The sequence below is a fragment of the Mesoplodon densirostris genome, chromosome X (assembly GCF_025265405.1).
Source record: "Mesoplodon densirostris isolate mMesDen1 chromosome X, mMesDen1 primary haplotype, whole genome shotgun sequence".
Classification (NCBI taxonomy): domain Eukaryota; kingdom Metazoa; phylum Chordata; class Mammalia; order Artiodactyla; family Ziphiidae; genus Mesoplodon; species Mesoplodon densirostris.
Genome location: NC_082681.1, coordinates 98,761,716 through 98,775,813, shown reverse-complemented (window position 1 = coordinate 98,775,813; position 14,098 = coordinate 98,761,716). Strand labels below are relative to the sequence as shown.

The 14,098-nt window shown below is 43.3% G+C and overlaps 1 protein-coding gene across 1 annotated transcript; it reads right to left on the bottom strand.

Annotated features, from left to right (window-relative positions):
• Nucleotides 1-221: 221 nt before the first annotated feature.
• Nucleotides 222-12,066, bottom strand: NDP (norrin cystine knot growth factor NDP). The gene is made up of 2 exons (XM_060088013.1): nt 11,893-12,066; nt 222-449 (listed from the first exon to the last, which is right to left on the bottom strand). Exons 1-2 carry the CDS (start codon nt 12,064-12,066, stop codon nt 222-224), a joined length of 402 nt encoding a protein of 133 aa, XP_059943996.1.
• Nucleotides 12,067-14,098: the final 2,032 nt, after the last annotated feature.

Here is a 14,098-nt window from a genome sequence, read left to right as displayed (position 1 = left end):
TTGTACCAGGGAAAGGAGATGGGAATGGAAAACAAGTTCCCAGAGTATCTCTGTCAACAAGCATGTAGAGTCTTTATTACTAGAATACGCAGAATCCCATGGGAATTGCTACATATTTTTTTTTGCCTTAACTCTTCCCTTGCCAGTCCTTCCCTGGCTGGTTGAACTGCTTCAGCGAGGGGGAGGGACTGTCCCATCCAGAAGCCACTCAACAGCAGGCCTCAGGAGCTGCACTCCTCGCAGTGACAGGAGAGGATGTACCGGTAGGTGGCCGTGAGTCGCATGCCCCCAGAGCAGCGCAGCCGCAGTGCCTTCAGCTTGGACGTCTGGGGCCGGCAGCAGTGACAGGAGGAACGGAAGGGCTGCTTGAGGACAGTGCTGAAGGAGACCAAGGGCTCGGAGCGTGAGGCCTGGCTGCAGTGCCCCTCGCACCGGGCCAGGAGTACCATCTGGGGAAAGAAAAGAAGTGGTTACCCCCACTGTGGAAGCCCAAACTTTAGCAAGGTCCCACAGCATCCTTTAAAAGGCCCTAACACTCCTGGCTGGATGAGTTCCTGCTGGAGAAGACCAGTGGCTCTCAACCCTGGTCACACATTGGAATCACCTGGCAAATTTGCTTTTATTTTATTTTTTCCATAATTTTAAAGTTTACTTTAAAAATGTAAATGTCTCTCAATATTTAACAGGTAAAGAAAATATGATATTGGTTTATTTTATGTGGTTGTTATATTTTATTTGTATTTTCCAAGTAATACTGCTTAAGAATATTTATACACCTACTTTTAAGTCCACAGTTTAGCACTCTTATTTGTATGGCTTTAAAAGTTAGGGCTTCCCTGGTGGCACAGTGGTTGAGAGTCTGCCTGCCGATGCAGGGGACACGGGTTCGTGCCCCGGTCTGGGAAGATCCCACATGCCGCGGAGTGGCTGGGCCCGTGAGCCATGGCCGCTGAGCCTGCGCATCCGGAGCCTGTGCTCCACAATGGGAGAGGCCACAACAGTGAGAGGCCAGCGTACCGCAAAAAAAAAAAAAAAGTTATAGCCCAAGATCTTTACAGTAAGGATTGGGGAAAAAGATTCATTCAAAATGAAGCCTGATATAATATAAACATGTTTTTCTCTGTACTTTATTTTAAATACATTAATTTTTAAATGATGCTCATCTTTTTTTTTCATCTGGTGGTAAAATACTAGTGCAAATTTTTATCAAGATAAAGCTTACCACAGAGATAAATGAATTTTTCCAGTTGAAAATGGCCCTTCAGCTGCCATTAAATGAAATTTCCCAACTTAAGTGAAAAAGAATTGGTAGCTGTCATTATAAGCAAAAATATAAAGTACTATAGCATCACCTACATTGCTGCAAATTCGCTTATAAAATGTCAACACCCAGGCCCCATCTCAGACCAAGTGAATTAAAATCCTTTGGAGTTGAGCCCAGGCTTTCGTGGTTTTCCAAGCTCTTTAGGTGATTCCAATGTGCGCTGAGGGTTTAGAACCACTGGACACGGCCCACCACCACAATGTGCAAATAAAAACCAAAGAACAAAAGAAATTTCTACTGACAGGTGGTAGTCTACCGTTGGACCCATGCCAGTTCTATTAGTCTGAAAATGCAGAAAGTCATTCCAACTTGCCATCAGGGGGTAAATAAAGAATGACTACAGAGAAATGGAATTTGCTATGTGCAGAGATTTACTAAAGAAAAGGAATATGGTTTCTGAAGAAGAAAAAGAGGATAACTAAGTGATACTTAGGAAGAAATATTCTGGGCACCACAACTTGAAACAAGAGAGTGAAATAGAAAAAGGGTATGTTTTGGAACCTGGAATCACACTTCTGGGCTTATACACTGAAGGATCCTGAGATTTGTGCAATTGAGTTTTCAGTCATTTAGGGCAAATACTAGGATACATTCCTTCTGACCACCTCCATTTCCAAAAGTAGGTTAGTATGATAATAAAGCTTGGGTTGAAGTAGCAGAGGTTGCATGTTCTTTATAGTGGCTCTTAATGTGGCTTTAGTAAACAGATCCTTTAAGAATCTGGTGTGAACTACCAAAGTTATCCCCCAAACAATGGACATAAGTACACACTTTATATTTTGCATATAGATTAAAGGGATGGAGCAGAGGCTCATTTATGCATCCCATACATAAATGGTTTCTTGGGAGTGGCAGTCATGGGGGGGTAGGGTGGGCAGCTTGATTCATTAAGCTATACAACCCTATACATTGAGGCACAGAAGGTGGGGGAAACCTGAGGTTATTGGTGTATGTTTATGTGGGAGGGTCTTGCTTGGTGAACTTCATATGAAGTGATAGAGAAAATGTTTCCCTATAATTCCAGAACTCACAACAAGAACATAAAAAGTAGAACTACTCAAATAAAAGATTAAAAGATACATAAATATGCATGAAACAGTTTGACATTTACCTCATGGTATTTTAGGAATTAGCGATTATTATTGAAACTCACCAGCTATTAAGTCTGATATCGTCCTATAGGACAGAATTTAATGCCCAAGAATTAAAAGAAGGAAATGGCCTGCCCACCTTTCCAAAAGGAAGAGAAGATGACTGCTGGTAATTATAGATCATTAACATCATTATCTGAAAAGATGCTGGGATGAATCCAACAATCTCTTAACAACCAACAAGACAATATGAGATATTGGGAAATGACTAGCAGGGCTTGGTGAAGAATAAGTTGGACTAGACCTACTGATTTATTTTCTCTGAGAGGCCACAGAGGCAGGGAGAAAATGGCAGCTGTAAGTCATTTTGATTTTATTAAAGCTTCAGTTCTATCCTGCCTGCCCTGCACATTGATATGGAAAACAGACATGATCTAAAATGGGTTTTGAGCGATTATGCCATAGGTCTATATTACACAGGCCAGTTCCTGGTGCCCGCTCCATCCCTCTAATGAGAGAGAGAGTTCGAGGTCTTCCCAGTCCCTTCTCACCCTTGCTAGTATGTGGGAATAGTTCCTTGACATCTCACTTTGGAGTGATGTTAAATTTGCTCATCTCTAATGTGGATTACCTATTAGGCAGATTAAGCAGTTCTTCAAAGAATCACCTCCCCAAATGGAGTCTTTAGAGATTCAGTTTCAGTCTGGATGGGTATAGCTAACCTGTGCCAACAGACTTCATTCAGAAGGGCAGAGACATGGCAGTGCATCATACCCAAATGATACACGTACAGGTGAACCAAATGCTGACCTTGAATGACAAGGCAACTAGCACTGTCCATAATATGATCAAGTCAGCAATCTAGGGCCATTTGTAGAACTAACCCAATAGTGATTTCACGAAAAGTCTTCGAGGTCTCAAGCTCTGCCTTCAGCTCATCCTGAAGGACAAGAACTCCAGCACTGAAGACTCTGGGGCCACCTCCAGTGGGTCCCTCTTCCTCAGGAGCTGGACTTTCTGGGCAAGGAGAATGCAGAGACGTGTACAATAAACACCTTCAGTGGCTGCCACCAGCCTTCAGAATAAAATCCAAACTCCTGAACAGGCATTAAGGCCCTCCACGACCTGGCTTTCACATATCTTTCAAATCTCACTAACAACTGTTCTCATTCTCATCACCCACTCTCTATTTGGATCAAGCTTAATTACTTAGGAGTCCATGGAACTGCCCCGAATTTCCCTGCCTCTTGCCTTTGCCTTTCCTCTCTCAGGAATGTCCTTTTCTCCTGGCTGTGCTTAATGAAATACCAACTATCCTCCATTGCCAAATTCAAATGCCCTCTCCTCCAAGAAGACACCATGAAATGATTATCTGGCCCTTGAAGTTCTAAACATACATGCAAATCCCCTCTCTGGGAGATTCCCAGTACAGCTGACCCTTGAATAACATGGGGGGTCAAGGGCACCAACCTTCTGTGTATTCCAAAATCTGCATATAATTTACACTTGCCCGTCCCTATCTGTGGTTCCACATCCGAGGATTCAACCAGCCACAGATCATGTACTGTGGTAATATTTCCTATTGAAAAAAAGTCTGCATGTAAGTGGACCCGTGCAGTTCAAAGCCATGTTGTTCAAAGTTCAACTGTATATAGATTCCATCTCTATCTAGCCCTGTTTTGTGTGTGTGTGTTGCAGGAGTCAAGCAGGGAGTTTGGAAGATAAAGATCCATGAATTAGTGTCGTTAGGAATGGAAGGTATAAATACCTGCTTCCCAGATTCACTCTTTTTAAAAAAAATGTATCCATACATATGTATGAATCATTTTTTAAAATTAATTAATTAATTAATTAATTATTGGCTGTGTTGGGTCTTCATTGCTGCACGTGGGCTTTCTCTAGTTGCGGCGAGCGGGGGCTACTCTTCATTGTGGTGCGTGGGCTTCTCACTGCGGTGGCTTCTCTTGTTGCGGAGCATGGGCTCTAGGCTCGCGGGCTCAGTTGTTGTGGCTCGTGGGCTCTAGAGTGCAGGCTCAGTAGTTGTGGCACAAGGGCTTAAGTTGCTCCACAGCATGTGGGAATCTTCCTGGAGCAGGGGTCGAACCAGTGTCCCCTGCATCGGCAGGTGGACTCCCAACGACTGCGCCACCAGGGAAGTCCCCAGATTCACTCTTGATATTCACATTTTAGTCTTGGCCACGCCTCACCTGTATTACAGATTTAATGAACAACTTCTGACCTCTTCCAGACCAGAGCTTCTCAAACTGTAGTGTGCATGTAAATCAGCTAATTAATCAGCTGTTAAAATGCAGATTGCACTTGACTAGTTCTGAGTGAGGCCAGAGATTCTGCGTTTCTTGTAAGATTCTGGTTGATGGTGGTGCTGTGCTAACATCTACGCTTTGAGCAGCAAGGCTCTGGACCTGTTAAAGTTTGAGAGGCTCTGCTCTAGATGCATCACTAGATAGTGATCATTTTGCTAATAATAATGATGGCAGCTAACATTTATTGAGTGCTTACAACATTTAATCTCATTTAATTCTCATAACAATCCTATGTGAAAGGTACTATTATTATCTGTACTGTTATTACAGATGAGGAAACTGAGGCTTTAAAGAATTTGAGTAAATTGCCCAAACTCACATATCTGGTAAAACGCAACGCTGAAATCAAACACAGGTCTGTCTGAAACCAAACCCCTGGTCTAAACCACTATAATATCCTGATTCCTGATATTAAGATGCTTTCCTGAGGCATGTGCCAACTCACACCCTACTCTAATCTTCTTTGACCTGCCTCTGGGAGTTGTAACCATATCATAACCACACAAGTCTGAACTTTTTCTTATGGGCTTCTTGGGACACATCATCACCACCTCCAAACTTTAGCAGAGAGGAATCTTCTAAGAACCATGGCAGTCCTAAATATCTACGCCACTGTCAAGACCCTCGCCCGTTGCTCCACCCCCCAGGGATTTGAGGACTCCCAGGGATTCCCAGCAGTTCATTGGATGATACCACATACTCTCTAACTCCTTAACCAATTCATCCTTCAGTTCCATAAAACTTTGACACCTTCAGACATCTGTTCACCTGCCATAACACATTGGTCCCCAGTTTATGGTCAATGCACATTCTTCATGCGTGGGTGACTTGGCTGTATTTTATTAACTGCTCTGCATTTTGCACTGTGCTTAACTGCTCTTAATGAAGAGCGTACACACTACTCCACTATCAAATCAAGAAATGAATTTTTTTGGACAAAGAACCCACATGGAGCTGCACCACTAGAAGAGTGTGTTCTCAATAGGTGGTTATTGCTCATACAAACTTCTATTGACTTTTCACGGCTCAGGTGGGTGACAGATACATGTTATTTGATTTTGGTCCAGTTTAATTTTTGCTATCTGATGTTCCCCCCCAACAACTGGCTTGATGCTAGGAAGCTAGGCAACTTCTCCAGCAGCCCCTTTGTATCCCCCCAACCTTGGAGTCACTTGGCTCCAGCTGGATGTGATACCTAGTTCCTTGTAACATGAACAGAGCTGCTGGGTTCAGGGTATTTGCTCAAGGATAGACTCTTTCATGTTCTATCTGATTTCCATGTGCTGAGGCTAAGAGTAATGGAAGGTCCTTGGGTAATAATTAAGGAACAGTAATGATGATGATATGTAACATGTATTGAACGTTTACTAGGCTCCAGGCACTGTGCCAAGCCCTTCACAGGCAAGTTAATACTTAACAACTGTTTCAAAAGATAAACTCTCCCCACTTTACAAATCAAGAAATTCAAAGGCAGAGGATAAGTTACCGGCCTGAAGTCACATAGCTGTACAATGGAGGGCCAGGATTCTGAACTGAGACAGCCAGATTCCTGAGCTCTCTCTCCAAACCACGGTGCTATACTATTAGGCCATGAGAGTCAGCCTTCCAAGCCTTTGAGTTTCATAAGATGCTAAAGTCAGTCAAGGGCAAGTTCAGGCTACACTGTGAGGGTTGTAGCCAGCTGTGATTCCTGGGTCCAGACCAAGGACTGCACCCGGAGACCTCAGGCTCCTGCTGTCTCTGGTGACCTACCACAGTTCTTAGACAGTTAGGCCTTTTGCTGCAATACACAACTGTCTTCTGAGTGAGAGAAAATCCAAACACAGATGGTTTTCATCACCTCTTGTTGAAAGACTTGCCATCTCCAAAGCCACTTTCCTTTCCTGTCACGTGGGGCCCCTGTGAATTCCTGGCTCAGGCCATGGTCTCCATCAATATCAGAATAAAGACCCACCTGTCCCATCCTAGAATAGAGTTTTGGCTATTTTACCTCAATCGAGTGAGAAACATATTTTGCCTTTTTCTCAACACTGAATACTGTGCATCCCTTATTCCATGGCACCCCTCGAAGCACCCCCCCGCTTTCTCCTCAGGAACATGATTCACCTCTGCTTCTCCCATTCCTCACTTCCCCAGCACCCTCAATAAATGACTGTTCAGCTCATCTCCAGACAGCCAGGTCAACCTCCAGCTAGAATCCGGTCCCTTCACTCTGGTTACAACTCAAACTGACCTGAAGAGACCTTTGCACACAGAATGTTTCCCTTCCCTCTCTCCTCCATTTACTTGTAAGCATTATGAGGGCAAAAATGTAGTCTGTGTTTTCTTCTACTTTCGTGCCTCAACTGCCCACCACGGTATACATTTGTTCTTTTTTAAAAAAATATCAAGTCGGGCTTCCCTGGTGGCGCAGTGGTTAAGAGTCCACCTGCCGATGCAGGGGACGCGGGTTCGTGCCCCGGTCTGGGAAGATCCCACATGCCGCGGAGCGGCTGGGCCCGTGAGCCATGACCGCTGAGCCTGCGCGTCCGGAGCCTGTGCTCCGCAACGGGAGAGGCCACAACAGTGAGAGGCCCGCGTACCGCAAAAAAAAAAAAATCAAGTTATATCTGCCCACTAGTCCACTGTGTTATAAACTCAATACTCCCGACTCCCCTCGTTTCTCCTACCATGCTGTGAGCTTCAGGGGCAGCACTGGGAGATGGCTTGAGGATCCTAAGCAGCCCCTCTCAACCCTGAGGCTCAGCCCTGTGCATGACAGGTTCCCTCTCCTCAGGGAATTTCCCCAGGCTTTGTGCCCCGACCCCTCTTCCTCCTTCTCCTTTGGGGTCACCCCCTAGCTGCTCCTGTGGCCCTTCAGGGATCAGACAACCGTATGCCTTGGCTCTCTGCTCTCCTGGCTCGGGGCCACCCTCTCCTACTCCTCACCCAACTCAGACTTCACAGGCCTGCCCAGCTGGCTCGCTTTCCCGGTTCCTGAAAACCCCTCCTTGGCCTGAATCCAGAACGCACCCCCTCCAATCCCTCCTTCCTCTGCTCACATGGGAAGGGAGGTCAGACAGCAGGATCTGTTTCTCTCTGACTTTGATCCCCACTTTTAGCACCCAGCACAGTGGCTTACATTTACTTTGCCCTCCCGCGTGCTCCCCCAGCCCTGCCAGGTTTCTGTGTTTAACAAGAACCTCAGTGAGTTTCATTTTCCTAATCCTTTAAGGCTATAGGAGATCCCAATAGTTATTGAGGTTTCAGTGGTTGACTAAAATAGAAAAGTGAGTCTAAACACCTGTCCACTTTATAACTTCATCATCAAGATCATACGATCATCTATTAATGTCTATTACATGCCAAACACCAGGCTGGATGCGTTACAAATATTATCACCAATACCCATACCCACACTGTTAGGGAGACAGCATTAGCTCCATTTCACATGGGAAGAAACTGAGGCACTAAAGAATGACTTCACTTCCCCCTAAGTCACCCATTTGGCCAACTGTGGAGCTGGAATTTGAAACCAGGTCTCTCTCACTTCAAAGTCTGGGATCTCAGTTCCCTTGAAGATTCCCCAGATATCTCATTTCCACTAACCACTGACCCTCTGCTTGTTTGCTTTACCACCTTTACTAAAAAATTCAGTGAAGATTGTCAATGAAGCTGCCACTCCCAGAATCTTTTGTACCCACTCCTAGGAGGTGTTACCACTGAAAGCCACCAGGCGCATCCTAATCTGTGGCCACACTGACCTCCTTCGTGGACCACTGTGGCCAGTCTTTTCTGCCTGACTCCATCTCAGCACTTTCCTGAATTGCTGGGAGATGGGCGAAAGGTCCCCGGGTCTGGCCAGATGCAAGTTCAGATAGTCTCATGGAAGGCTCCCAGAAAAGCTTTCACTACTATTTTTATTTTTCTACAAAGATTGCTGAGTGTAAATCATGATTTTCAACAGACTGGAAGTTGAGCCTGGACTTCTAAATAGTGGCTCCCATTTGCAGCAACCTGAATGGACCTAGAGATTATCATATTAAGTGATGTAAGTCAGAAAGAGAAAGACAAATATCATATGATATCACTTATATGTGGAATCTTAAATACGACAAATGAACACATCTACGAAAACAGGAACAGACTCAGATATAAGAACAGACTTGTGGTAACCAAGGGGGAGGGGGTTGGGGGAGGGAAGGATTGAGAGTTTGGGGTTAGCAGAGACAAACCATTATATATAGAATGGATAAACAACAAGGTCCTACTGTATAGCACAGGGAACTATATTCAATATCCTGTGACAAACCATAGTGGAAAAGAATATATATATATATATATATATATATATATATATATATATATATATATATATATATATGTAACTGAGTCACTTTGCCATACAGAAGAAATTAACACAACATTGTAAATCAACTATACTTCAATAAAATTTTAAAAAATCATAATAAAAAATAAATGATGGCTCCTACATTCTATTTGCATTCCTCCAATAGGAAGAGCCAAGTGAAAGATGAATGAATTGAATGAAATGAATGAAACATGAATTGAAAGATGCATGCTCTGAGGCAGACATTGCCACTCCTGGGCTAAATGACATCGAACGATCTACTTAATTCTTCTTTCAGGTTTCAGTTTTCCTTACCAATAAAACTGGCATGATAACGCTTTCCATCACAGGTTTGTCAGCAACGATTAGATCATATAGTATGAGGTGCCTGACACCTATTAGGTGTTCAAGCAGATGCTCTCCCTTCCCTGAGCCTGGGTCACATTCTCCCCTTTATCTGTCTTCCCGAGACCAGACACTGGATAAATGGGAGTCGGGAAGCATTAACAACTGACAGGCAAACGGTAGTAAATAATGGGCTTTGAACCTCACGTTGAGGGGAGAATTTTTGCAGAGAGGAAAAATCTACCCTAGTCTCCTCTTTGCAAAAACCCCCATTGGTTGCTTTTGAGACACAGGCTACATGTTTTATATCCCAAGTCTGTAAAGATGAACAATTTTTCTAAGTGAAACCCATTAGAGAGAAAACCAGCCTGAGTCTGTGAGAGTTAAGAATTATAGAATATCTCAAAATGAAAAACAGTTTTTGTTCCTGGATACATAGAGAAAATCTAATCCAGAAAAGGTCTGGGTAGTTGAGATTCTGCCAGGCATATTTTATGGCGAAGGAAGAAAGGTTTATAATTGCAAGCACCATTTACATAAAACTATTGCTATATTTGGGATAGTTTGGGATGTTTGAAAACAGATTGTTCCCATGAAATTACAAACATTTCTCTACAATCACAATTTTGCTCTATTTATCATGGTATTCTGGAAGAAACAGAGGTGAACAAAGGTAAACTAAAGTCTGTTTGTAGGACTCATGCTCAAGCACTGTGAGTTTATTGGGTTTGAGTTAAGGCTATATCTTCTTCAACCTTTCCTTAACTAATGTGATAATTGCTAAGGCGCTCCTCCATCTTTTCATCAAATCTTTCCAGATTGTTCTTTAGTTTTCAGAGATGCTCCAATTTTCCTGTTCCTTCCTATCATCACATGAACACTTTCTTTGAAATAATTTTATTTCCTTTCTTTTTTAAACATTTTATTTGTCTTTGGCCAGGCCGCGCGGCGTGTGCGGTATTAGTTCCCCGACCAGGGATCAAACCCGTGCCCCCTGCACTCGAAGTGAAGTGCGGAGTCTTTTTTTCTTTTTTTTTGAAGTGAGGAGTTTTAACCACTGGGCCGCCAGGGAAGTCCCTGAAATAATTTTATTTCCTTTCGTTTTTTTAAAGAATCATGATTATGGAGGACAGCTCAGCAGAGGGAGAAATCATCCGTGGAATAAGAAACACTAAATATGAGTGCTCTCTATAGGGGGAGTGGAGGAGAAACTAATAATTGCTCTAGTCAACCTTACCTCAGGCCTACAGTTTTTGAGCAATCAGTTGGAAAAACATGTCCTATCTTTTTTTCTCAATTTGTTTAATATTTTTTCCTAAGAAGGGATCGCAGGCTTGTAAAAATTTATCTATTTACTCTTTTTTTTTCTTTGTTCGACAAGTACAAATAAGAGCCAGGAAGTTTGGGTTAAAGTGAGTTAACCCAAATTCTGATCTCTCTAAACTAAAACAAGCCATCATCATTGAGCTATAATCAGAGAAGTTATGGAAATTTTAAAGGCAGACAGAAATCGTAATGTTTTTAAATGGAGGGTAGAGCCATTAACTTATATGGTCTCAGGTTTAGTGGTTGATATCACCAAAACTTTTAAATTATACTGGCAATTTAAAAAAATACTTGCCATACGAGAATATTTAAGTGGTTTTAGTCTCAGGACTGGAAGTGAAAATCTCTGAGGTTGGGCTAAACAAATTCTTATTTACCAAATGTGGGCAAATTTCATTCGTGTGACTGGGGGCAGTGAGAGTCGTGAGAAGTCTGCTTCTGAGTCTATTTTTCCCTACTATGTGCCTCCCTTTTGGGTGGTCCAGGTGGCGGGCCACTCTTGGTGGCCTTTGAAGTATAGTATTCCTTCATACACCCCGTCTCAACACTGAGACATCTCTTTTGCCTGTGCCAAAAGACACACAACCTACTCCAAACAAGAATGACGTGGATATCAAGGTAAAAATGATAACTTATCAAAATGCCATTTCTGTTTTGAAACCATTTTAACATAAACATGGCAGGTAGAGAAAGGCATGGACCAGGAAACACTTTGAAGAGCCCCCCCGCCAAGAAGTACGTTTTACTGCTCAATCATATTTCTTGTATTCCCTTCCTCTTTATTGCTGGTGGAGAGAAAAAGAGTTACGATAACCTGTAGACGCCATTTTCTTTCTTGAAAAAGGACACCACTGCTCATCATTTTCACAGCCAGGGACCAAACACACCCTTCCAACCCTGTGCCTAGCAACAATTTTATTGTGAGAAACTTCCAGCCTTTCTTATTGACTTTGAGAAGCTGGCTGGGTGTGTACATGGTCTATTAGGCAGCTTTACTGACAAAAGTTCAAAGCACGGTGGGAAACCCTAAAAGGATGATTCTCTGGCAAGCCCTGTAGGTCAGCCATAGAGTTCTCTGTCCCTTGTCAAAGGAATAGGGCTTCTCTCCTGTTTCTGGGAGTAAGGCTACTCTCACAGAGATCTCGAGCTTACCTTGGAGCTACACTTGTACAACGGGTGACTGATAGAATCGACATAGTGGTGCCTCATGCAGCGTCGAGGATCGGAGTCCATCATGAACGAGCTGTCTGTTTTGCTGTCTGTATCTCCCATCAGCGCCAGCAGGGAGAGCATAGAAAAGGATGCAGCTAGTACATGATTTCTCATTGTTGTAAGGGAAAACTTCTCAAGAGGAACAGCAGAGGGAGGCAAAGGACTAAAAATTGGAAATGCCTTCACCTCCTAGGCTCCAGTTCCTTTCAAGGAAAGGGCAGGATCTGGTTGGAGCTTTCTGGTTGTCATTGTCCTTTGTATGCCGGAGTTTCGTCTTACTGTCTGCACTCGCAATCCATCATCACTGTATCTGATGCACAGCTGGAATGAAAACAGAAATTATTTTCCCCAGAAACGTTTACCCAGAAACACTAATGGAACCCTGGAGGTATTGAGTAGAATTTTTCCACGTCATTTTGAGTGGAGAATATTGGTTTCTAGAGTGTCATTAGCATAAGCTATCATCCATTTCACACCCCTCCCCCATAGCTTATGGTACATATTTATAATCATTTGGAGGTGTACACAATGGTTTAATGGAAGCACTTGTTGACTTTAATTGCTGGAGGATAGTTTGACCCCATCGTCAAGTGGTTCTGGCCAGAGCATAACTCGATTGGGTGCTTTCATCCTTATCCCTGGCTGGTGGGGATGAGAGGGTCTATTCAGTAAGCTTTGATGTCAATGTCAGCTTACAGGGCTAGAGAGAAGGCAGGTCAGCACTAACAAGCACACGCCACGTCCCACAGGAAGGAAGTACATTTTCCATGTCCAAGTCCAACCCACCCATCCACCTAGTTTTCCACTTCTATGCTCTGGGCTCATCCTGTTTTTGTGTGAAGCCCCGTGCCACCCAGCACCAATGATAAGCTGCATTGGAAATACACATGCTAACTGGCCTCCAGTGCGGTTAAGGCAACACATGTGTATTTGCCAACAGACTCACGCATTTCTGAAGAGCCTTTGTAGCCCAAGCACACGTATAATTTGAAAAAGTAAGTGGTTGCTGGAGCAGAGACTTATCATTAAAGTGGGATCATGCCATATCTGACATTTCCCTTGTTCTTTTAAGCATATACCTCTTGGACAAAGGACTTGGGTCCAGAATCTCCTCAAATCACCTCACTAACCCCACCCCCCAAGACATGGCCAACACTATCACACCAGCAAACAGAGAGCATCGAAAATATTTTCAAACATTTAGGAAAATTGGGGGACTTGACATTACATCTAAAGCAAAAGGAACACAATAATTAAACCTTCAGAAAAAGTTTCAAAGTTATTTCAGATAAAAGTTTGATTATTTTGCTTCATAGTACAACCTTTTTTTAAGCTTGCTACGCATGGACAGTCTGAATAAACAGAGCAAAGCACTGATAAGATGAAGAAGTTCAAGTCCATATAAGTCAATTAGTTTTACTCTAATATAGTGGTCCCAGACCCCCTTAACCTCAGTTTAGCTATCTTGCGAGTGTGGGGCAGGGGACCCCAGGAGGAAAAGGGTGTGTGACACAGGGCTGTTTCAGCGTGGAGCATCCCTGGCAATGGCAAAACTTCAGCATGTGTGTTTCAGGGAAGCCCTGTAAATTGCAGGAAGAGCAGGGAACAGTAATGAGGGGACCCACCTGGACTCTAGCACTTCCATTAATTAGCTGGGGGACCTTTTACAGGTCATTTAAGCTGTTCCAGCCCCAGTTTCCTCATTTGTAGAATAGGGGAGTAGGAAAAATGGCGTCTGCAACCCTCTCTTGCTCTAAAATGCCAACATTTTAGATACTTATGGATTCAGTTACTGCCATGTCCATATGCAGAAGATAATCCTAAAGTTGAGGATACCATATTTTCATGCAACTTTGCACCACTTTCCTTTATGTGCATGCTAATGGCAATATTTCATTAAAATTGATCAAACCTGAGCCTAAAGCTCCAAATCAGCAAAGGATGCAGAAGAGCATTTTTGTTTTAATTTCAGCTGCATATTCTAGGTTTTCCTCTGCACATTACATTGAAACTCAGCAAGACCTCAGCTCAAAGAGCCAGAGCTTTCTTGGGTTCCATGTTCAGAGGCTGCAATATTGCTGACCATTTCCTGAGTTTCAGTATGACTGCATTTTCCCAAATGGTTAACTGTCTCTTTGAAGCCTTA

What these genes read in the sequence shown, in the direction of transcription:
- NDP (XM_060088013.1), bottom strand. Translation starts at nt 12,066, where the DNA reads ATGAGAAATCATGTACTAGCTGCATCCTTTTCTATGCTCTCCCTGCTG. An exon ending in TGTACAAGTGTAGCTCCAAG is followed by an intron (nt 450 to 11,892) that starts GTAAGCTCGAGA and finishes TTCTTTCCCCAG; the next exon opens with ATGGTACTCCTGGCCCGGTG.